Raw genomic sequence first — 26,182 nt, 5'->3', positions numbered from 1 at the left:
ACTTTGAACTTTAAGACACGCAGTGAAATACGTTATTTGCGTCAATAACCAATGCAGTCTAAGGATGTGCTGGGAGAAGCCAATTGGGTCCACAGTTTTCCCTTTAACATGCATTACTTCATACTTTTCTGCATAAAAAATGATGTTCCTCTGCTTTCCTTTAATCTGTTCCTATTTGTCTCATAGTTTACCATAGGACCAAGGTTTGTATGATCTGCAAACCTTGAAATTGTTCCTTTGTTCATATCCAAATCTTTAACATAATTTGCAGTTTTAATAATGCTCTATGTCTGGATTGAACACATCATTTTAGCAGTAGAAATGGTTGGCCTTTTTTAGTAGTAATAGAGAGAACATGAAGCATGGAGTTTAATCCTTCAATCCACCTTGTACATGTTACCTATTTGTATTGTTACCATTTTTCAATTTTAGCCCATATTCTTCTAATCCATGCTAATTCAAACAAGATAATGGTTATCTTTGTCAGGTATACATTGCATGAAATCAAATCAGTGAAGCTTGTGCGTGGTAGCCTGTAAGTGTTGCCACAAATTGCATTTAGAATGCTGATTTAAATACTAATAACATGTGTTATAGAAAACCTTCATAAATAAAAAATACAGCACGGGGTGGAAAGATTTTTGATAACCAGGATGCAGATGACTGAAGGTCAAATTTGTTTAAATTTATTTGTACATTTTTTGAAATATAAGCCCACCTTTAACCAAATGTAGCTGGCCCATTTGAGTTTCTAGTTAATGCAAGGCACTTGGTTACGCCTCCTTGAATGTCAGGAGCAGATGGTTAGATTCCTCCTTGTTATAGGTGGTCATGGTCTGGCATGATTAGGTGGAAGTTTCCATGTATACAACTTATCAGTCATTGGGCATCGCATTTTGGGAGTTAGGACTTAATGTTGCACTTATACTAGATGTTGGTAAGCCCACACCTGGAAGAATGTGCTCAGTTTTGGCTGCCCTGCTACAGAGAAAAAACATTATTAAACTGAGGAGTGCAGAGAATGACACTGCCAGGACCTGAGTCATAAGGAGAGGTTTGCCAGGTTAGGGCTTTATTTCTTTGGAACACATGCAATTGAGTGATCAGTCACTCACTCAGATCATCAACTCGGTGAAAGACGTTCTTTGGTCGGCCCGAAACTTGATGATCTACCAGCACATGGAGATGTCCGTGGGAGAATGCTGCCGACTGGCACGTTCTCGGCGGCAGGAGTATGTGCTGAGGGACGCACTGAAACTTGGTGCAGCCACCGCAAGGCCCAGTGGGGAAGGACCATGGTTTAGCGTTCTTCTCCCGCGGGAGTGGGAGGGGTCGGGTGGCAGGGAGTATACCCCTCAACAATAGTGTGGAAAGATGAAACAACAGAGCGCCACGTGGGTGGCTAAAAGTGTGGAAATGTAAAGCCCGTAATGGAAACATCTGTGAAGGATTGAGAGTCATTGAATGGTTTATTGTATATAATTTTATTTTTGAATAAAGTATATTTTGAAATTAAAAAACATGCAGTTGAGTGATGACTTTATAGAGGTGTATAAAATCAAGAGGGATATAAATAGGGTGAACACATTAAGTCTCTTTCCCAGGGCAGGGGTACTAAAATCAGAAGGCACAGCATTAAGGTGAGAAGTGAGAGATTTAAAAGGGACTTGAGGAGCAAAAGCTTTACATTGAGGATGGCATGTATAGTATATGGAATAAACTGCCAGAGAAAGTAGTTGAGGCAGGTGCAATAACGTTTTAAAAGATATTTGGACAATTGCATGTATAGGGAAGATAGAGGGATGCAGGCCAAAAACACTGGCAGATTGAAGTAGTATAATGGGCATTGGTGGATTAGACCAAAGGGCCTTTTTCCATGCTGTGTATGACACTCATTTTTTTTTACTGAGGCATTGTTCTCTTCCATGGAAAATGTAGTGTTGAGCAGCAATACTTAGAAGCTTGTACTCAGGTTTTTGCTCAGGTAGCATTTTAATCAAATGCATTTCAAAATGGTTACTTTATACAAAAAAAGTCAACCATGAATTTATGTGAGAAGGATGCAATATACACCCCTTTATCAGAAATGTAAACTAAAAGTTAGGCTGCTACTTTAAATTTAAATTTGTCTTTTAAGATGTTAATAGACTAAGCGTTGAAATCAAAGCAGCTGATTCTATTCATTGAACAAAGGGATTGCTGCCACAGTCGGAGGCTTCTTGTGTGAATCAGCCTGATCCCGTTGCTAGTTAATTAGCAAAGGATTATTAATGATGCATTGCTGCATTTGCTGGTTTTAGTCCTGTTATTGCAATCAAATGCGTTAGTACACAAGGTAGGAATTATCATTGTGATGCAAAAACAAGATTAGTTAAATTAACATAAGAAAAGTTGAGAAGGATTTTTTGTTTTTTTGTTTATACAAAGCCATGTCCCCTAAGGAGTTGTGATGATACTAAATACTGCTCCACTTATGCAGTGTAGTTTGTAATTCACTGTTGAGCACTGTCAATAGTGTATATATATATATTTTTTTCTTAACAAATTATTTGTATTTGTTGAAATAAATTATAATTTTAATGATTTTTTTGCCTGGAAATAATTTCTGTAGAGTTATTTAGCATAAATCATTTAATTTTTTAGAACCTAAACATTTTAGGCCTACCACTGTCCCAAGTAGCTTTATTTTTTTCTCTAATGAAACAGCAGCAGTGAGTCCTGAGGAGGAGAGTGTCCAGAACGTTGACTGTTTATTCATTTCCACAGATGCTGCCTGACTTGCCAAGTTCCTCCAGCATTTTGTATGTGTAGCAGTGAAAAGGTTAAGGAGCCAGGATCTCTGATCCTGAAAAAATGTTAAATATAGTAAGAACAATGCACGTGATACTTTTTGATATTTAACCTTCCTAGCTATATGCCCTAATATTGGCTTAATAGCTATAGCTGATAATGCAGTTGAAGTATCCCATTTCAACAAAGAAACTGTCCCCAGAAAGACTGAACATTTTGCACAACTGGAGCATTCTAACAGATACTTTTGTTTGTAAGGCAAGAGCATTAAGGGCAGTGAATTTAAAGTACAGAGCAGATGATTGATTGATGAGTTGACCAGACTCTCATTGTTTCTTCTCTTATGACCTTAACTTCCATTGATGTTATTCTGATGAAATACTCTGCCATGAAGTTGATTTACTAGTTGGAACAATACATCACTGTATCTTTATTGCCATTATCTCTTTGATGTTTCAAGTTTTCATTTTCCAAATTTTATGCTCAAACTCTCGGTCAGCCACAGTCAGAATTGCTCAGATTGCATTAAATTGGAAATAGTGCTATGCCATAATTGTCTACAGTGAGGAATATCCCCAATAGCAAGGGTAACAGCACTCTGTTCTTTGCTCCTATACTTTCCTCAATCTTATTCCCCAGTGTATTATCAGGTAAGTGGATTCTGGTTAACTGGGCCATCAGTTAATCAGGTCAGCTGCTTATTTGGGATAACTCTTAAAGAACTAAAGCTAATTGAGGAAATAGCCAGGACTCCTTTGTTTATTTGGGACACGATGCTGCTTACTTGGGATGGGAGACTGTTGCCGAACAGTTTCCAACTAGTCATTCGCATGCGCTTGTGTGGCTGTTGATCACTACACTGTGCTTAGAGCAAACAATTTTAAAATAGCATCAATTGTGTTTAAAAAGCAGTGAATTTTGTCACCGATAGCTGGTGAAAAATAAGCAGCAAGACAATTCAAGACTGTTTTGTTCACTATGGAAATGCCCGTGATTTCACTACTTCAACAAGTTAAGAACTGTGAAGAATTTGAAGGTCATCTTGAATGTTACCTTTGGTCCCCACCGGGCACTCAGCTCTCACCTGTGACTCTTTAAGCAGTTGTTTGCATGTAACAGCGGCCACACCCCAGTATTCTGCTGCTTCGGGCGGGATAAACCAGTTGAAGGTAGCCAGTGGATATCATACCCTGGTGAGATAGGGACATGCTTGTCCTTGCATGCAAAGTGAGATCCAGTGGCCAGGAATGTGGTTCTGCAATGCTTCTCGGAAACAGAAGGGCATAATGAGGCAGAGAAGTAGTCATGGTCATCCACTGCAACCAGGGAAGACCTCAGTTGTGACATCTACTCATCCTATTGGATCCAGACCTCCAAGCTCGAGAGAATGGAACTGCCCCAGTCAATGGCTTTTCCACTTTGAAAATTCTCCTACACAGGTTTCCTGTCATCATCGGACATGATGGGCCACTACCAGCAGCAATGGCAGTGTTCTAATTTGTTGTGCATTTCATGTAAATACATAATTTGTTACTGAGTTAAATGATAGTTGGTCTCTTTTATACCTTTTTAACTATTTCCATGAAACTTTGGTTTCATGGGCCATCTGCTTAATTGGCCAAGATGTATTGATCCTGATGTGTCCCAATTAACTGGAATCCATTATGTTTAAATACCTCACACACTTTTTCTACAAAGAAAGCATATGTTTTAGAGACTCTGCCCTACTTTTCCCTTTTCCCACTCAGCCAAAATTCACCCCAACCTCAATATCCCCTGGATTTGAAAACTTAGTTTCTTTCCATTCCTCAGATTTTCCCTGAGTTCTCATTTGCTCCCTTGACCCCAGGTTAAAGTGCCTTTTGGGGTCTGATTGACACTGTCGTATCTTAATTAGAGTATTTAAGGAAAGGATGCTTTTGTCTCATTCTTTGACAACAATATGGTATATAAATCCAGGGTCATTTAACTGCCTCCCAGCTGGTTTATGCTGAGATGAATGGTTAAAAAAAAGCACCCTTATAGGTCTAAAAAGATTCATCCAAATATTTTTAATTAAGGAAATCCATATAATAAATGTTCTGAATTTTTCTGAGATTCACAGGGGGTGTGTAGTTTTGTTTTGAATAAAATATCCAGCTTGATCTGTTTTATTCCTACATTTAATACATCATGAAAGAGCTTTGCTCATGTCTAACTGACATTCGAATATGCTGGCTGTATGTAAGTATATAATGTTTGTTTTTGTTGATTGTGGTAGTTAAAATGATTAAAAAGCACATGTAGTCTTGCATCTTATAAATAGAGAAGGAAAATGTGGACAATCTTTATAAAACAAGGGATCAATTATAATTGGAGTTTGTGTGCAGTTCTGAGCAACATCCTTTAGGAAGAAAATAACAGCTTTATTGAGAGCAAGGTGCTTAAATGGATTGTCTTAACTAGAATGATTCTGGGGATGAAGCAGTTTATCTATGTGGATAGGTGAGAAAGACAGGTTGTTATTTCTGCAGCATTGGAGGTTTCAAGAGGGAATGCTTAGAGGTATTTAAAATCTTAGAGGGTATAGACAAAGTTAATTTAAAGAAACTGTACTTTGCCAGAAAGGTCAAGAACTAAGGGAAGATAATTAGCAAAAAAAATGTTTTTACACAGTAAATGGTTAGTTCTGGAATGCACTGCCTGTGGTAGGAGTGGTGGCAGATTCAATTGTTACCTTCAAAAGAGAACTGAGTAAGCATCTGTAGGGAATGAATTTTCAGGGTTCTGTAATGGGACACCACTGGAACAGGCCCTTTGGTCATGAGGAAGATGGGGGATTGGGACCTACTGGATTGCTTTTTATGTAGACTTAAAGCAGACTCAATGGGCTGAATGGCTTCATTCTGTACTACAGTCGTGTTTGATTCTGTAATAAAAAGAAATTTTAACTTAATACTGTGGATAAGTTTTAACTGTAGAATACAAACATTGAGAGATAACTGGAAAATGAAATTTGTGTTTCTAAAACTATTTAAGAAACTTTTCAGTTGAAAATATATAATTTTGCTTCAGATTTTTGTGTCTGGTGGTGCTTCTCACTCTTGTGTACTTACAGAGTTGACCTTCACTTTAGGTGGCTGTCTTTTGGCTTCGTGATTGTTAGTAACCAGGATCTAAGGGCAGAGGTCAGCAACATAAGTACACAAAACTGTCCATTGCTGCTCTCAATTCTTTCTGCAAAATGTTAAAAAAGAAGGAAACACAATTATGTATTATCACAAAGTGTTCAATAGTCTGCAAATTTATTTATTGTGTTTTTTTCCGAAATAATTACATTGTGCCTTTTTTAACTATTTGGCATTGATTGTGATAATTTTGGATTGCTTTTATTTGCATTATTGTTCTGAATTGATCATACACAAGTTAATTCATCTGCTCAGCTGTACAGATCAAAAAGGCACACTGATGCATTTCCTGATGGGTGAATTTGTTTGCTGTTATTGGTTGTCAGCTATAATCCTGTCAAATATCAATTTTCCAATTACCAGGCTCTAGCCTGGTCAAGCAGCCCTCTCTTCTATTTTAATGAGGACCTTGCTGGCAATGAGGTGTAACATTTAGTGTATTTATGAGCACAATTTTTTCAGGACTTAAGAGAAAATTTGCAAATCTGAAGCTTTAATTTAAAACAGTGAAAGTTAATTTTGGCATTTGGTCCAATTGCAAATCATCAGATACTGTTTCTGGTTTTAAAACACATTAATTTAAATTCCTCAATTTGAATTTGAAAAGCTCCTTATTGGTGACATCACACCTCATTAACATAAAGATCCGATTCGGCTGGCTTTCATCAACATAATGGCAGAGAGATGTGCTTCCAGGAGGACATGGCTCACTGATCAGGAAGGGGGACTAATCATGTCTTTCTAAAAGCTTCTGTCTTACTTGGAATGAAGCAAGAATCAAACTTTATGGAAGGTAATACTCTGTAGATTTTTAAGTTTGTTGTGGAAATACCATTTCAAATTAAATGTGTTGCAATGAACATTTGGACTTATTCCTTGGATTCTGTTCATTTTAAGCCTGGTTATATTTTGGCATTGATGGATCTGTAGAGGGAGGATTCTGGCTTGTAATGGATGGACTTGTTTTGCCATTGACAATATATGCGTCTAAATCTGCAGTTTAATCTCTGTCAGAAATATTATTCTGTGGACTGTTTAAATTCTAATTATTAAGGCACAAATCTTTAAAAAAGTTACTTACATCTGTGTGTGAATTAATTAATGTATTTTATAATTGTAGTAGTGTTGCCTAGCTACAGTGTGAATGACAGAGATTGAAATTAAAGCAATTTTGTCCTAAATTTGTGATTAACAATTCACTATTTGTTATTGCCGATGGTTGTCACTTAACATCCTTATTTTAAATTAAATGCTACTGTTCTGTGTTTAAGGGTTAATCTTTGAGGTTACAACGTTAACAGAAAAATAGGGCTATCAGTTCCATTCAGATAACCTTTGGTCATCAGAGGACTCGAAGCAAAGTTGTGACCTTAGGGCTTGAACTTTACTGTCACATGACCAGCTTGTAAACTGACCTGTGGGGTTGACTGTTGCATCTAAGCTTCACAGAAACTGGCAGGGGGAAACATGAGGTGCTTTCTAACTGCTGGAGATTTGTAGCAAATTTTTGCATGGATGGCTGCTATGCAAGTTACTGGCAAACTGGGAGAAGAATGAAATGGATACATGGGAAGGTAGTATATGCCTTAAATAATTTATTTAACTTTGCTATGAACTGCAGCAGAGTTTTGTAAAAGATTACCAGCAAACAAACACTGGCCTTAGGGGGAGGGGACTCAGCAACTGTCTTAATTTTTTAAATGATCAAAGTGACATTTTTTTTGCTGTTAAGACTATATGTTCCAGGAAGGAGAACAGAAAAGTCTCTTTATCTCTCCACATTGCTGATCAAGTAGCAACCCACACATTCTGGTTTTGATTAGCTGACCATTCATCTGTGGTCTGCTTTCTGCATTTTATTCAGTTTTAAAAGGAATTTTGTATTTTGTACGACAAAGTTTTTCAAAAAGCTCTTCTTTAAACTCTGAAATGTTTTACCTTCTGCCAGTTAATTTTTGATGAAGTCAGGCTGATTTGACAATTGCTTCTGATGTGCAACCTACCAACCCCCTCTCCACCAATTTTCCTGGGGCTGATATTGACTCACAAATTATTTAAGGTGGATAATCTATGTTTAGAGAATGGAATGCAGTGAGAAACAAAAAAAAGTATTGTCTCTTAAAAAAATTGTTTACTAAGCCTTTTATTAATTTGGAGAATAGCCTTGCCTATCTCCAGGCTTTCATTGTTTGAATGTGTGCAGCTAGAGAACTTGGGGCCATCTGATGGCCATTAAATCCTCTGTAGGCCACAGCTTGTGGCTGACATCCCACAGGCCCAGTGAAACTCTCATTCTTGCTGTCTGTAATTAACTGCTGCTGTTTTCAAAATAGTGCAAAATCATGGTTAGAGTAACTCAAAATAAAATGGATATTCCATAGTGGATTGAATTTTTGTGCAAAATCAATTGATTTGGTTTACATCAAAGCTATAGTTTTTGAGTAGTTGATTTGTGCTGTCGTGTGTATGTGTATTCACTTCCAACATCTACTTGATAGGAACGATCAGCTGGAACAGGAGGTGGTAGTGTAGTGTGTCCACTAAATCTATGGGTAACAGCTGAGTATGAGGATAAAACAATTAGTAGTTTCATATAAATAGTATTCACTATCAGTTAAAGTTTAGTATTTCTCTTCTGTAAAATATGAAATATGAATCTTTAAATAAATTGAAGATGCTAAAGCTATTATTTTGGGGGAAATGATTTGTTACGGACTATTACTAAGTTGTGAATCATCAATTTACACATTGAATTCAGAATTGCCAATGATTTTGATGGTGTTGCTATGTTGACTGCTTAAAATTTAATCAAATTCCAGGCAATCTTTTGAAAATTGTGAGAGTAAGTAAACTATAGGATAAATACTCTTTAATCATAATTAACTTAAAAATAAACATGAGAGTCAGTTTCACAAATCTACAACTGGTATGTTTTGCGCACATTTTTGTGTTAAATTGTGCACAAAAATATCAATTTTTAGGAAAGTTAGGAAGTGCAGCTTTTAAAAGGCCTGAGAATTGTCAAATTTGTTTGCACCCAAAACATTACAATACATTTATTAGTACAGAGGTATACTGGAAATACATTTTCTGTTGTATCGTTTGTGTACCAAATTATATCTAGTAACAAGAAGTGAAGTTTTTTATTGCTGTTTTAACTTTGCATCTAATCTTGTGGTATTTTAGTGTTGGAATTTAGTTCTGTTGCGAATAGCTTGAGGTATTGGGATGTATAACTTAATAGAATACCTTTTAATTAGGGTAAAATGATGTTCTGTTGATGGTAACAATACACATTTTCTTTACCTAGAAAAGTATTATTTTGGAGCAAAAAGATACTGAATTATAGTTGGTAAGATGTACTACAGTTTGGAAAACTGAATTTGCATTGTTAAAAGTAATTTAAATGTCACAATGTCAAATCTGTACAGTGTTTTTAATGAAAATTTTGTAAGTGAAACATGCTTCTAGAAAATCTGAATTTATTACTTGCATAAATTATACAAGAATTCTGGTATTTCTAGATAACCATTGTTTTTCTATTTAAAAAATGGCTTGAATATTGTAAGCTTTAGGAATGGGTAATTATATATTGTAAAGTGATCTTAAATGGAAAAACTAACATGCTCTGAAACATAAATCTGATGATTTTGTGTATAACATAATGAATGTTTCGTGATTTCTCTGCTACAAAGTATTTGGAGATGTTTTTGCTGTTGTCACTGCATCATATGAAACTGCTGCTTTATATCGTTGAGGCAAAGTTACTTAATCTCCATCATTTAAGCTCGGCACTCCATCTGGAATAGAATGGGTTAATATACTGAGCTTTTCACTATTGGTGAGATCTCAGGATTAGATCAGAGTGGCAAGACCTGGACTTTCAATGTGTAATTTGCCAAGCAGGAAGTCTTATTTATTTTGCTTAGCTCCTAGATTTGCTGGGAGTGTGTGAATGTGTGAGAGAGAGAGAGTGTGTGTGTGTGCGCGTGGGAGGATGGTGGAGGAGGACAGAACAGAGTAGAAGATTGATGTTTGGGGGTTGTGATTGGAGGAAGGGTGGGGGAAGGGATTAAAAGCTTTAGTGATTACTGTACCAAAAGTAAATTGTATTGGTCCGATTTAGAACATACCCCAATTGTGACTGGCCTACAGTGATGCAAATAAGGATTTTAATACTTTAAGTGTATATTCTTTCAACAGCAGTTGATAAAAGAACTGGATAGTTGAAGTTTAAAGATCCTTTAAAATCATGTGTTTAGTATGCTTCAACATGAATGGGTTGTGATTTTTGTAGGAAGTGCACATACAATTTTATATACTGTATAATTGTGAAATTTAGGAACTAGTAAAGCATTTGCTATTCTTTCGAGTTGTGTTTTGAGAACTTAATAACTTTAAATGCAACTGGAATTAAGAGTGGAAACCTTTAGTTAAGTTACAAGAACATATTCAGATAGTACAATAGTGCTCACATTGTGCATGCATGAAAATTGTGAAATAGATCATTTACTTAACATTTACTATGGCTTAACATAAACATAATGTTCACCTCTTTACTATTGCTGTATTAACTTCAACCACAGTTATTTTTGTACAAATAATTATGTATTAAATTTAGAATTTAATTTTGTACTGGTCCATGTACACATGAACATTTCCCAATATGTTGGATATTGTGTGTTTTTTGCACATTTTGAAGTAAATAATAAAGTAATTGTTTTACCACTGTTCCTTACCAAAAACTATAATAGAAAGAATTAGATTAGATTATGAGGACACACAGTCCTCTTTTATTGTCATTTAATGATGCATGCATTAAGAAATGATGCAATGTTTCTCCAGAATGATATCACAGAAACACATGACAAACCGACTGAAAAACTGACAAAAACCACATAATTATAACATATAGTTACAACAGTGCAAAGCAATACTGTAATTTGATAAAGAACAGACCATGGGCACATGGTAAAAAGTCTAAGTCTCTTGAAAGTCCCATCATCTCACTTAGACGGTAAACCTCCAGCGCCACAAACTTGCCGATGCAGCATCCTGGAAGCATCCAACACAGTCCGACTTCGAGTCCGTCTGAAAACTCCGAGTCTCTGACCAGCTCTCCGACACCAAGCACCGAGCACCATCTCTGCCGAGTGTTTCAGCCCCGGCCCCGGCAACAGGCAGTAGTCAAAGCCGAGGATTTGGGGCCTTCCCCTCCGGAGATTCTTGATTGCATAGTAGCAGCGGCAGCGAAGCGGGCATTTCAGAAATTTCTCCAGGTGTTCCTCCGTCCTTCTCATGGCTGTCTCCATCAAATTAGGATTGTGCACAGCCCCCTAGTTAACACATATGATATCATTCGGAACAGCTGCATGCGCTGTGTTGCGCCACCATCTTCTCCTCCTCCCTTATTTTTAAGGGAACTTACTATTTGATACTACTTTTCAGTCCCACCTCTCTCTGAACAGTGCTGCTTGTTAATTTTGTCAATTATGGATGAAGAGTTGCAGAATATAGTGAAGTACAGCTTACTCGTTCCGATTCTTGCATTCTGATTTTAATTAAGTCATAAGACCATAAGATATAGGAGTAGAATTAGGCCATTTGTCCCATTGAGTCTGCTCCACATTTCATCATGACTTATCCAAATTTCTTCTTGGCCCCATTCTCCTGCCTGCACTCCGTATCCCTTCGTCCCCTGACCAATCAAGAATCTATCAACCTCTGACTTATATCTACATAAAGACTCGGCTTCCTCAGCTGCCTGTGGCAAATAATTCCACAGGTTCACCACAAATTCATAATAGACACAAGAAAGTTTGTGGATGCTGGAAATCCAAAGCAACAAACACAAAATGCTGGAGGAACTCAGCAGTTCAGGTAGCATGTATGGAAATGAATAAACAGTTAATGTTTTGGGTTGAGACCCTTTTTCAGGAATGAAAAGGTAGGGGGAATATACTAGAATAAAAAGGTGGGGGGAGGGGAAGGAGGATAATTAGAAGGCGATAGGTGAAGTCAGGTGGGTAGGAAAAGGCTGGAGAGGAGGGAATCTGATACGAGAGGAGAGTGGACAATAGGAGAAGAGGAAGGAAGAAGGGACCCGGGGGAGCTGATGGGCATTGAGAAGAGATAAGAGGCTAGAGTCAGGGATAGAAAGGGGGGGGGGAGGGGGAGGAAAAACATTTTGTTTTTGTAGGAGGAGAAATTGATATGCATGCCATCAGACTGGAGGCTACCCAGGTGAAATATAAGGTGTTGCTCTTCCATCCTGAGGGTGGCCTCATCTTAGCTCAAAAGGAAACCGTGGACTGACATGTCGGAATGGATATAGGAACTAAAATGTTTGGCCACCGGGAAGTTCTGCTTTTGGTGGGTGGAGCAGAGATGCTCAATGAAGCTGTCCCCCAATTTATGAGTCCTCACAAATGTAGAGGAGGCTGTGTTGAGAACACAATAGATGACCCCAGTAGATTTGCAAGTGAAGTGATACCTCACCTGGACGGACTGTGTGGGGCCCTGAATGGAAGTGAAGGATGAGGTGATTGGGCAGGTGCAACACTTTGGCTGCTTGTAGGGGTAAGTACCAGGAGGGAGATTAGTGGGGAAGGACAAATGGGCAAGGGAATCATGGAGAGACGATCCCCATGGAAAGTGGAGGGAGCGAGATATAAAGACGTACTTAGTTAAGTAATGTAAGTACCATAGGAAAATAGAACTTTAATGATTTGAAAATATCCACAAGATCTTGAACTGAGATATTGAACATTTTTAAAGTGATTTACAATTTTGCTTGCTGTCATTTTTTAGTGCTCTATGATGGTCAACGTGGTTGGAGTATTTTAGTTCTTACACAAAACATTGATTACATTTTGCCATTCTAACTGCCATGGCTGCCCTGGAGATTTGGAACATATACATGAACTTTTCTTGTAACAGAACAAAGTGGATTCAGTTAACTGAAATTTTCTTCCTTCAAAATTACAAATATAGCAAATTCCATGTACCTCAGGTAATTGGCAAAAGGTGCCTGTAAATTATCATAAAGTCTCTTGATCACCCAAGTTAGAACAGCAGAAGGGTGTGGGTCTGTTGATAATTGGCCTAAACATTCTCTCCAAATTTTAATTGAGGTTCTTGCACTTCATTTTCAAACACAGCAAGACCAGCTGTGTATCTTCTGTGTTTTTGTATGTTTAATATATAATTTGAAAATTGTTTAACTTGGAAAATTCCTTTGCTGTACAAATTGGATGGAAATGTGAACAACATTACAGATTTTCATTTAGTTTTCTTAATGATGACCTTCATGCTTCATGTAATTTCCAGATAAAAGATACAAAAAAGTTTTATAAATTTCAAATGCAATATTTTAACAAATGCAGTGAATCTCCACGTCAATAGTTACATATTCAGAATTTTGTGAAAGTGAACATAACAGAAGCATTATTATTTTTATTACTGTGTTAAGTTTAACTTGCAATTCTTCATTTTTGTTTCAAGTAACAGTACCAAAACTAGAGAGATTAAAATTCATGATTTTTTCCCCCCCAGAGTTACATATATGCCTATTAAGAGATACTACTGAGCATATTGTGGCAGGGATCATAAAAATTTCCTCTCCATGCAACACTTGTGACCAGTAGAAGATTTCTATACTTTTCCCACTGGCTTTTATAGATTCTTCATATTTTGGCCTTTTCATCTCTCCTTTTTCCTATTTTGATAACAGTACTGTTATAAATCCATTACTTTAGTACAAAGATATTGATAAATGATTATTAGGTCCAGCAAATGCAGAGCACCATGCAGCACAAAACAGCTTGCTTAATTAGGATCTCTTCACCATTCTTGGCATTCAGTACATTCAACAATGGTGTACTGCGGCTTCAGTGTGTCTTCTTACGCAGCCCCAGGTGACTGAAGATGACTTGTTTCTGTTGAGAAGTGAAAGATGCCCATGTATTATTTCTTATAATGTGGGATGGTTTTTGCACGCTAAGCTACCACATGGTGTTGACGTTGTAAGCTCTTGGCCAATTTGAAGGAGGTCCAGTGATAAGGAGATCAAGCTTTGCTACAGAGACCTAGCATACATAAAGGCTCCAAGTAATCATAAGTTACCTTGACCACCCACTTACTGTGACCACACAGGCAGAGGAGATTTGCCAAAATGCTGCCTGGATTAGACGGCATGTCTTATGAGGATAGGTTGAGTGAGCTACTGCTATTGCCTTTGAAGTGACAGAGGATGAGAGGTGACTTGATAGAAGTGTACAAGATGATAAGAGGCATAGATAAATGGACAGCCTGAGGCTTTTTCCCCAGAGTGGAAATGGCTGCTATGAGGGAGCAAATTTTTAAGTTGGTTGGAGGAAAGTATAAGGGGGATATCAGAAGCAGGTTTTGTATTTTACATAGAGAGTGGTAGGTACATGGAATGCATTGCTGGGGTGGTGGTAGAGGCCGATATATTAGGGACATTTAATAGACAGGCACATGGATGAAAGAAAAGTGGAGGGCTGTGTGTGGGGGGGGAAGGGTTACATTGATCTTGGAGTAGGTTAATAAGGTTGGCAGAACATTGTGGGCCTTAGGTTCTATTCTGTTCTGTGTTCTAAAATCTTTCATGCACTCCTTTCCTCAGCTCCAATGCTTCACCCTGCATCCACCAGTCTGATCTCATCCACCCCAGCCACTCCACCCTTGCTCCTCTAATCTTTGGTTGCTCTCAAGGTAAGCTTACTGGGCCTGCCCTCTTTAGGGGTTACTCTTCACTTGCCAAATGCCCTATTATCCGTGTGCAGTTGCAGCAATGATACTACATAAAGCCAATAGCTTAGGCCAGAACCCCCAATCCTTTTCCAGAACATCTCCGAATTTTCAATTGTTATCCTGATGATGCCCGTTGTAGGCAGACTGTTGTCTCCTGCTGGGTCTCAGCATGGGATTTCTCAGCAGATTATTGTGGATTCTGCAGGTTTAGGAGTACCTCATATCATTTTCATCCAGTAGAGACAATGACTCCAATCTGGGTGTTCATTACCATGTTTGTTTTAAAGTCCCTGGGCCTGTCTGTCTTGTGCTATTTTTAAGCTCCTCAGAACACTCCCTCCCCTGTTCCACCCAAACTTCCTGGGCCATGCTTTCCTCCAAAGAGTTTCTCCAAAACTTCTAGGACCTTTCTGTATCTCCAAGCTGTGTGTACCACGTGCAAGATGCATGCAGCAATTAGTCCTGATTTTGACTGCCAATCAAATCTTTATCACCTAGAAGGATAAGGATAGCAGGTATATGGAAGCGTTATTATTGCCATGTTTCCTTCCAGATCATGCTGTGCCCTGACATGAAAATATATACTTATTCCTTCATAGTAAGCTGAATGTTCTCATCCTGTTACCTGCTGTGTTGCAGTGCAATTTTTTTTATTTGTTAAAGAGTTGTACATATCTTACAATTCCTTTAGAATATCCTAAATCAATGTTTTACAGAATCATAGAATAGTTACAACTGAGAAGAAGGCAATCTGCAAGTCAAGTCCATATGGGTTGTACACAAGAGGAATCCAACTAATCCCAGTCCCTCAAAACCAACCCCCTTTTAAGTGCTACATGAATCTGTCTCCATTAATAACCCAGCAGTGCATTTCAGACTTTAACCATTTCCAAGTAAAACAAAATATCCTCCTCTCATTTTTAGTTCTTTTACTCATACCTTTCAGTCTTTGTCCCGTTCTTCCTGACTCTTTTGTCACTGGGTACAGTTTTTCATTACTTCGTCTACATCCTTCATGACTTTAAATACCGTTGTCAGATTTTCTCAAGCTTGTTATCCATGGAGAATAACCTTAACCTCTCCTCTCTATCCTCATCATTAGAATCATTTTGTCAAATTTCTCCAAATCTTTCCTAGAGCATTGCACCCAGAGCTGCCAACATCATTCCAATATTACCCAGCTAACAATTTATAAACTTTCATCATGACGTTCATGTACTTGTATGCATATTTATAAATCCCATATGTCTTTATAATGATTTTCAACCTGTCCTATGACTTTCAAAAATGCACATGTAGCCCTAAATCTCTGTTATTGACCCTTATAGCATTGCATCCTCTAATTTATATTTCCTTTTTTAAATCTTTCTACCAAAATACACTCTTAACATTTTTCAGCATCCCCTCCATAGATGCTGCTCGACTTGCTCCACACTTTGTGTGTGTTGCACCTAATCTACTTGCCAGCTTTTTTTAAAATCTGTTTGGCTGTCACCCATTTCCCCTCTATATAACTGTAAAGTGACCATTTTTCAGCTTCAAGGATGGAGTCTAGATCCATCAGCTGTTAATCAAACTCTAAAAGCTGACCTCTGAATTCCTCTGGTTGATAGCTATTCTTACAGCTATTGTGCAAGATACAGGAAGCATCCTGATTTTTCACATAAACTATCCCTGAGTAACAAATGGGTTCTATTTTTACAGATGTCAATTGGTTTGTTATTGTCACATGGACCAAGGAGCAGTAAAAAGGTAATTTTGTCCACAAGTGGTAAAATGCACAAAAATTACTTTATGGTAAACAATACCAACACACCAGTGTAATAAATGTGTTGGCGCCTGGCCAAGTGGTTAAAGCGTCGGTCTAGTGATCTGAAGGTCACTAGTTCGAGCCTCAGCTGAGGCAGCGTGTTGTGTCCTTTGAGCAAAGTACTTAACCACACGTTGCTCTGCGACGACACTGGTGCCAAGCTGTATCGGCCCTAGTGCCCTTCCCTTGGACAACATCGGTGGCGTGGAGAGGGGAGACTTGCAGCATGGGCAACTGCCGGTCTTCCGTACAACCTTACCCAGGCCTGCGCCCTGGAAACCTTCCAAAGGCGCAAATCCATGGTCTCACGAGAGTAACGGATTCTTCTTCTTCTTATTATTATTATTGTAATAAATGGCATCAAAAGCACCCAAGACTGCTAACAAAGAACAATTATTCAAAGTGAGGAAAATGAGGAATCCAGTTCTGCCATTCGTAGGAACAAACAGTATATATACATTGAATTTTTGAATTTAATATTATGGGAGTTCATATGTAGGGTTATCCTTAAATCATCTGTTAACTGGAGGATGACCTGCACTCAGAATGTACATTCCATGCACCTGAGATGATATACCTTCCCTCCATTTCATTATAGGCCTAACTCAACTGATAGAAGATATTAAAATATTTTTGCTTAATTAGATTACTCCGTTTGACTCGCCCTGAGAAATGTTTTATTTCCCTGGCCCTTTGTTTAAACAAAATTCCAGTTTAAACTTGCTGAATCTCTTTTCCTGTCCCTTAAAAGGACCTCTGGTCTTTATTTACAACCAATGAAATACTTTGGTTTGGAAATGTGATCGCAGCAAGTTCTCACAAGTAGCAATGTCATGACTAAATTACATTTTAGTAATATTTAAAGAGAGTTAAACACTGGCCAGGACGATAGGGATTACACCCCTGCTGTTTGATGTAGTGCCATGCGATCTTCCTCATTAATCTGAGAATAGGCGAGGTCTCAGCGTCATGTCTTCTACACACAGGCACCACAAACTTTGCAGCACTTCTGCTGAACAGCAATTGAATTTTGTGTCAAGTATCTAAAGTGGGATCTGAATCCACAACATTCTGAGTCTGAGGCATGAATGCTGGATTTATTAAAAAGCAACCATAAATGACACAACCATATGCTGTTGATGCTTTTAACAGTACCCAATATCCGTTCTTCATTTTGAGCTAGGACACACACCTATTATTAAACACTGATTTCAGTTGTGCATGATGCATATGTCTTCCAGACCTAGTTGGAGACTTCTTTTACAGATGCTACTCAAGGTAAACAATAAATAGTATACCCAGTGACATTGTAAACCTCAGATTAGTGAGTGATCCTACGTTCCTGACTTGCCTTCCAAGCACAATCTGGTGGCATGTGTTACCAAATAACTGCATCTTCTGCTCAAAACTATTTGATGGTATTCATGAGGTGTGATGGTTAAAATCTACTGGATTTCTGATGTAGACCACTGAACAAAAACACCAACATCTCTGCTGGTATCTCCCTGGAATTAAACCAGCTTTTGATTTTAATCTCGAGTTAAATGGAAACAAAGCCAGGAGCAGACAAACTACTTATCTGACTTTTGTCATGGTGAAAAATTGACCTTAATTTAATTTGTGAACATGGATAAACATTAAAAGATTTAAGGATATATACCTCACAAATCGTCATTGAACAAGAGTGTTTGCAAATCCCATCCCCCATTCTCACTGTTTTTGTCCTATGTGTAAGCTACATACAAATTGCTTCCATTTTCCAGTTAAGCTTTTAGACAAAATAATTATAAATGCTTAAAAATAATGAATAAACTATTTACAAATCATTTCAATAGCAATCAGCTGTGTGCTTTCTTGGCATTAGCAGAAGAACTTAAGGCAGCTCTAAGAGCAGGAATTCATGGATCACATTCCAAAAATTCCTGACAGCATTGAGCTTTTCATACTTGAGAAACATTTCAGTTGCAATACTCTTGCTTCCAAAGGAATCTTGATACTTATGCAGAACATAATCAGAATTCTATAAATCAGCAGGAAAAAGATTTGATTGGGTTGATGAAGCTGTAGCATGTAATAAAGCTATATCTCTATTCCATGAGTCCATATGGTCTGTGATTATGGTAGTGGGGGAGGGTTTAAAGCATTTTCCCCTGTAGTTCTGACTCTCATAGCTACCTTTTAGACTCGGTTTTGTTTCCGGGACAAGTCAAGGCGAGGGGAAATTGCCTCCTCCAAAAGTAGTTCTATTCTCACCATTGTTTACTTTTTAAAAAAGTTGCCATTTTTACTTTAGCATACAATTCATCCTTTGAAAAGTTGTTGTTTCAGTTCAGTATGCACCTTAAGCATGTTTTAGAGGCAGTCAAAGTCCAGGCTACAGGAGCCTTAGTTTTACTTTGCATTTTCAGCTAGTCTGGGGCTAAACTATAATTTATATTTTCATAATTAAACTGTCAATATATTTAATAATATTTGAGCATTTCACGTAAGCAAAACTTCCAAATTCAGTTAATTTGAAGACATAAGATCTTTCTTATAAAACATCAAATTTTCACACGAGCTGTAATAGCTGGCAAACAAAATATTCTGAAATAATAGTTTGACGACTGTGTTTTCACTCATAAATTTTCTAAATAATTTATTGAAAAACTGTTTTAACATTAGGGTTAGATCAAGATCTTTTAAAAAATTAACCAGTATAATGAAGCCTCCTTTTGTAATGGCTTGTACCAAGAAGTTGCAGCCAGTCAGTAATGAGGAATAATAGTAAACTTGACTGTCTATTTGAAATTCGGTATTCCTGCTGAGGACCACCTACTTTCCTGGGCTCCTACTGATGCAAAATAGTGATCTCCCCCAGTGCTCCTTCAGATGTTGCTTAAATAAGGTACACATGTAGGTCTTTTACTTTCGTACATAGATGACAAAGGAAATCGCCAAGATAGAACAAGTTGAAAAGGTGTTTAAATGTTAAAAGATATTGATATTGGTTTATAGATATTGAAGGGGAGAACATCTGAGTTTCATTAAAGATACCCAGAGTGTGTTTTAAAAAAAAGAATCACAGGTTACTTCTTAGCCATCGGAGCAGCATCGCTTTGTACAAAATATAATTTGTCTATCCTGATGGGGACGGAAAATGAAAATCCAAGTTGGTCAAAGTTTTAATCCAGTTGTCAGTCTGAGAGAAGAAATTTCTGATCCTTAGTTTGTTGAAATATTCTTGAAATTAAGCTTCATTTAATTTTCCAAACCAGTTAAAAAGTAAAAACTGATCACATGATTCTGTTAATATCCATCTGGATGAATATGTGAGCAGTGCTTTTTTTGATTTTACACATGTGACCCTACACTGGTATCCTGCCTATCACTACGCTGCAAAGTGCTAATCTATTATTGCATTCTTGAACTTTCATCCTGAACATTCACAGGTACATTGTACAGGTACACATTCACAGGTGTATTGTAAGGAAATGGCAGACATTAAATCGTTTTTTAGTATTTACAGTAAATATGAAACATTACATGGAAAGTGCTGTTGATTTAACTCGCCAGACTTAAAAGAAAAAATAACATTAGCAAAGAAAGTAATGGCATTAAAGTGTTGGGTGCCATGATAGTGTAGAGGTTAGTGTGACACTATTAAAGCTTGGGGTGTTTGGAGATCAGAGTTCAATTCCAGTGCTGTTCTGTAAGGAGTCTCTGTACATCCTCCCTGTGGAATGCATTGGTTTCCTCACACAGTCCAAAGATATACCAGGTAGATTAATTGGTCACTGTAAATTGTCCCATGATTAGGTTAGGGTTAATTGGGTTTGTCGGTGTTTCCTGGGGCGGAGTGGTTCGAACTGTATCAATCAATTAAGAAGTCAATTCCTTCATTCATTCATTCATTCATTGCAAGTGACCTCTATAAACAATTTTTTAAAAGTTGTGCTTTCTATAATCTCCTAGCAGTGTCTTATTTGGGGACTATTCTTTTAGATTGTAATGATATACAGAATTTTTGTTAAGAAAGCTGAAAGAAATAAGTCTTGAAACATTCTTGCAGCAGATCTTTAAGCCGGCATTGATGCTATAATTAAAGTTGGGGTAACAGGGGAACTTAAATTTCCTATGGAAAAAAGTTGGCTTGGATATCTGACTTGTAGGTCGTGTCTAACCTGAGTTTTGGAGATATGGTTGAAATAGTAGACAGGAAAGTGTACAGACATTTATTTGGCCTTCCAGAATACATTTGATAGCATTGTTAAAAAGTTGTAATTCTTGGAATGAGAGGGTGCTTGTTCATTCAGTTAAGCGTTTGACCAGAATATAACTGTTGTCCTGCAAGGATTTTCAGGATTGCAATTGTGAGCCATCATGATAATAGTGTACAATAATTGGATATAAAGTAAGTAGCATATCTTTCTTGGCTAATGACACAAAGAGAAGTGCCATTGTAAACACAAACAACAGGAATTCTGCAGATGCTGGAAATTCAAGCAACGCACATCAAAGTTGCTGGTGAATGCAGCTGGCCAGGCAGCATCTCTCGGAAGAGGTACAGTCGACGTTTCAGGCAGAGACCCTTCGTCAGGACTAACTGAAGGAAGAGTTAATAAGAGATTTGAAAGTGGGAGGGGGAGATCCAAAATGATAGGAGAAGACAGGAGGGGGAGGGATGGAGCCAAGAGCTGGACAGGTGATTGGCAAAGGGGATATGAGAGGATCATGGGACAGGAGGTCCGGGGAGAAAGACAAGGGGGGGGGGAACCCAGAGGATGGGCAAGGGGTATAGTCAGAGGGACAGAGGGAGAAAAAGGAGAGAGAGAGAAAGAATGTGTGTATATACATAAATAACGGATGGGGTACAAGGGGGAGGTGGGGCATTAGCGGAAGTTAGAGAAGTCAATGTTCATGCCATCAGGTTGGAGGCTACCCAGACGGAATATAAGATGTTGTTCCTCCAACCTGAGTGTGGCTTCATCTTTACAGTAGAAGAGGCCGTGGATAGACATGTCAGAATGGGAATGGGATGTGGAATTAAAATGTGTGGCCACTGGGAGATCCTGCTTTCTCTGGCGGACAGAGCGTAGGTGTTCAGCAAAGCGGTCTCCCAGTCTGCGTCGGGTCTTGCCAATATATAGAAGGCCACATTGGGAGCACCGGACACAGTATATCACCCCAGCCGACTCACAGGTGAAGTGTCGCCTTATCTGGAAGGACTGTCTGGGGCCCTGAATGGTGGTAAGGGAGGAAGTGTAAGGGCATGTGTAGCACTTGTTCCGCTTACAAGGATAAGTGCCAGGAGGGAGATCAGTGGGGAGGGATCGGGGGGACGAATGGACAAGGGAGTCGCGTAGGGAGCGATCCCTACGGAAAGCAGGGAGGGGAGGGAAAGATGTGCTTAGTGGTGGGATCCCGTTGGAAGTGGCGGAAGTTACGGAGAATAATATGTTGGACCCGGAGGCTGGTGGGGTGGTAGGTGAGGACCAGAGGAACCCTATTCCTAGTGGGGTAGCGGGAGGATGGAGTGAGAGCAGATGTGCGTGAAATGGGGGAGATGCGTTTGAGAGCAGAGTTGATGGTGGAGGAAGGGAAGCCCCTTTCTTTAAAAAAGGAAGACATCTCCCTCGTCCTGGAATGAAATGCCTCATCCTGAGAGCAGATGCGGTGAAGACGGAGGAATTGCGAGAAGGGGGTGGCATTTTTGCAAGAGACAGGGTGAGAGGAGGAATAGTCCAGATAGCTGTGAGAGTCAGTAGGCTTATAGTAGACATCAGTGGATAAGCTGTCTCCAGAGATAGAGACAGAAAGATCTAGAAAGGGGAGGGAGATGTCGGAAATGGACCAGGTAAACTTGAGGGCAGGGTGAAAGTTGGAGGCAAAGTTAATAAAGTCAACGAGCTCAGCATGCGTGCAGGAAGCAGCGCCAATGCAGTCGTCGATGTAGCGAAGGAAAAGTGGGGGACAGATACCAGAATAGGCACGGAACATAGATTGTTCCACAAAGACATTGTAAACAGTACCTTTAGAAACACGAAAGCAGAAATACAAAGGGAAATGTTAAAGCATAAGCAAATAGGCAAGCCTCTGGTCAATGGATTTCAATGCAGGTAAATGTGATCTACCACTATATCTATCATTTTACCATTTAGAAAGTGCTCTGTTCTATTTTTGTTAGATTCTAAAAGCTCATGTACTTGTATTTGAATATTTATCATGGAGAGATGCATAAAATAATCTTAAAGGCTCCTAAAATGCTGGCTTTGTATCTAGAAGAGTAGAATACAAGAGGATGCTACAGCAGTATAAACCCTGTGTAGACTAGACCTTGGTGTAATGAGAGCAGTTGTGGAAATCTTGGTAAATATACAGTGGCAAGAAAAAGTTTGTGAGCCCTTTGCAATTACCTGGTTTTCTGCATTAACTGCTCATAAAATGTGGTCTGATCTTCATTTAAGTCACAATAATAGACAAACACAATCGTTTTAAACTAATAACACACAATTGTACTTTCCTTTCAATATTTTTATTAATTTATATATATGAGAATACAGAGTACAGGAAAAAATATGTCAATACATTAAGCTAAATCGCATATAAAGACTCCTACCCTATATTCGTACAAGTCAATTAGTTTGTAACATTGAAAAATAATAATTTTATTATATAAAAAAAATCTAACCCACTACCAAGACTGAAGCTGATTAGTAGAAAAAAAAGAAAAAAGATTGTTAGTCATCATCTGTGCTTTAATAGCAAATCAAAGGTTTTTAAAATAATTCAGAAAAGGTCCCCACAATGTTTGAAAGTCTTGATTAGATTCAAAGATTGAACATTGAATCTTCTCTAAATTTAAACATGACATCACATCATGTAACCATTGAGCGGGAATAGGAGGGGCCACATCTTTCCATTTAAGCAAAAGTGTCCTTCCAGCCATAAGAGACATAAAAGACAAAATGTGCAAATCAGATGGCTCCAAAATAATATCCTTTCCTCCAACAATACCAAATAAAGCAGTCAAAGGATTAGGCTTGAAATTTCCTTTAAAAAGTATCAAAGTCTTGAAATAGTTTTTACTAATATTTTCCAAGTCTCGGACATGTCCAAAACATATGAATGAGTGAAGCTTCTCCATTATTACATTTATCGCAATACGGAGATATATCTCAATAAAAATGAGACAACTTATCCTTAGTCATATGGGCCTTATGGACCACTTTAAATTGAAAGAGAGAGTGACGGGCACATAACCATGAAGTGTTGACCAATTAAAAAATTTGATTCCAAGTACTTTTAATTTCCTTTTTGAACACATTGTTTAATCATAGTCCAGGCGGGAAAAAATGTGAACCCTTGTATTTAGTAACTGGTAGAACCTCCTTGGCAAACTTCTATAGATGTGTGGTGGAAAGTGTGTTGACTGTCTACATTCTGGCCTGGTATGGAAACACTAATGCCTTTGAGCAGAAAATCCTACGAAAGGTAGTGGATTTGGCGCAGTACATCACAGGTAAAACCCTCCCAACCATTGAGCACTTGTATATGAAATGTTGCCATGGAAAAGCAGCACCCATCATCAAAGGTCTTCACCACCCAGGCCATGCTCTTTTCTTGCTGCTGTCATCAGGTAAAACGTACAGGTGCATCAGGACTCAAACCACCAGGTTCAAGAACAGTTATTGCCCCAACCAACAGGCTCTTAAACAAAAGGGGCTAACTACACCCATTTAAGGATTCTATTATCTTGTTATTTCATGCTCATTATTTTTTGCTATTAATTTATATTTGCATTTGCGCAGTTTGTTTACAGTTAACAGTTCCTGATGTTTACAGTTTAGAATTACTGTTCGATAGATCTGCTCAGTATGCCCGCAGAAAAAAATCTCAGGATTGAATGTGGTGACATGTATGTACTCTGATAATAAATCTTACTTTGAGCTTTTTGATCAGATTTGCACAATGGTGAGGAGGAATTTTAGACCATTCCTCCATACAAAGCTATCAGTTCATCAATATTTCTGGAATACCTTCCATAACTGCCCCCTCCAGGTCATGCCACGGCATCTCAATTGGGTTAAGATTTGGTCATTCCAAAACAAAGTTTTCTTTTTAAATCTTCTGTTGATGATATACTCTTGGGTTTTGGTTCTTTGTACTTGTTGCATCATCTAACTTCTATTAAGCTTCAGGTGGCAGAGCGCTTCCCTGATACACTCTTGTAAAAATGTCTTGATACAATTTTGAATTAATTGTTTCCTTAATGATTGCAAGCTGTCCAAGCCCTGAGGCAGCAAAGCAGCCACAAACCATTGATGCTCTTTTCACCATGTGTCACAGTTGGATTGAGGTTTTTGTTTTGGATGTGCTGTGCCCAGTGCCCTTTTCCTTCCAAACATAGTGGCATGTATTTCTGCCAAAAAGTTCAACTTCTGTCTCATCTGTCCACAGAACGGTGTCCCAGAAGCTTTGTGGAACATCCAGGTGGTCTTTTGCAAACTTGAGAGACATGTAGCAATATTTTTTTGGGAGCAGTGGTTTTCTCTGTGGTGACCTTCTATGAACACCATTCTTGTTAAGCATTTTTCTTAGAGTGGACACATGAACAGAGACTTTAGCACATTCTAGAGATTTTTGCAGGCCTTTTTCTGTTACCCCTGGGTTCTTTTTCACCTCCTTCAGCATTGTATGTTGTGCTCTTGGTGTGATCTTTACAGGACACCCACTCCTGTGGAGAGTAGCAACAGTACTGAATTTCTTCCATTTGTAGACGGTTTCTCTTACTGTGGACTGATGAACATTCAGGTCTTTAGAAATGCTTTTGTAGCCTTTTCCAGCTTCAAGCATCTCTACAGTTCTTCTAAGTTGTTGAAAGTTGTTTTGATCGAGGCATGGTGCACATAAACAGATTTTTCTTGAGAAGAGCAGGCTCTGTCAGTAACCTGACTTTGTGTGTCTTTTTTTTATATAGGGCAGAGTCCCTCTACACCCCACACCTCCAATCTCGTCCCATTGATTGGAACACCTGACTTCAAATAGCTTTTGCTAAAGGCATTACCCTGGAGGTTCACATACTTTTTTGAACCTGGACTGATTGTTTAAATGATGTACTCAGTATTAACGCAGAGTAGTACAATTGTTTGTGTGTTATTAGTTTAGGCAGATTGTGTTTGTCTATTAATATGACTTAGATGAAGATCAGACTGCATTTTATGAGTAATTAATGCAGGAAACCAGGTTCACATTTTTTCTTGCAACTGTATATTAGTTTTGGACTGAGTTCAGTGTAGATTTATCAGATTAATAACTGACCTCCCAAGGCTACAAGAAAAGACTGCATCTGTTGGTATTATTTTCCATTTGTGCTTTTATTTCACAATATTAATTAGTTGAGTAAATGGAGAAACAACTTTTGGTTTGCTAGTCTCGGTCTACAGGGGGATTGTGTAAAACTTAGAACCAGTTGTTTGGGTATGAAGTTAGGAAATTTTTGTATGCAGACTGAGGTAGGCATTTGGAGCTCACTTGCATAAACTGTAATTGCTGCTAAGTCATTTAATTTAAAATCTGATACAAACAAGTACAGGTATTCTGGATTTATCTAAAGGCAATCATATGGCGTTAAGTCACATTGCAGTGATCTTATTGAAAG

The 26,182-nt window shown here is 38.2% G+C and overlaps 1 protein-coding gene across 3 annotated transcripts in view; it reads left to right on the top strand.

Moving 5' to 3' along the window:
* Window positions 1–26,182, top strand: part of LOC134359768 (nuclear receptor subfamily 6 group A member 1) — a 328,226-nt gene that overhangs the window by 155,474 nt on the left and 146,570 nt on the right. The window contains exon 1 of one of the 3 annotated variants that reach the window (XM_063073380.1): window positions 6,483–6,750. The exons of 1 other annotated variant lie outside the window; for it this stretch is intronic. In XM_063073380.1, coding sequence (XP_062929450.1) covers window positions 6,723–6,750 — 28 coding nt within the window. In that variant the 5' untranslated portion in view covers window positions 6,483–6,722. Of the gene's footprint in view, window positions 1–6,482; window positions 6,751–7,033; window positions 7,532–26,182 lie in introns of those variants that run through there. One more of the 3 variants, XM_063073381.1, reaches the window with a different exon arrangement.

This window comes from Mobula hypostoma, chromosome 21, assembly GCF_963921235.1.
Source record: "Mobula hypostoma chromosome 21, sMobHyp1.1, whole genome shotgun sequence".
Taxonomy (NCBI): Eukaryota; Metazoa; Chordata; class Chondrichthyes; order Myliobatiformes; family Myliobatidae; genus Mobula; species Mobula hypostoma.
Note: the sequence above shows the minus strand (reverse complement) of the source record. Positions and strands in the feature narration are given on the sequence as shown.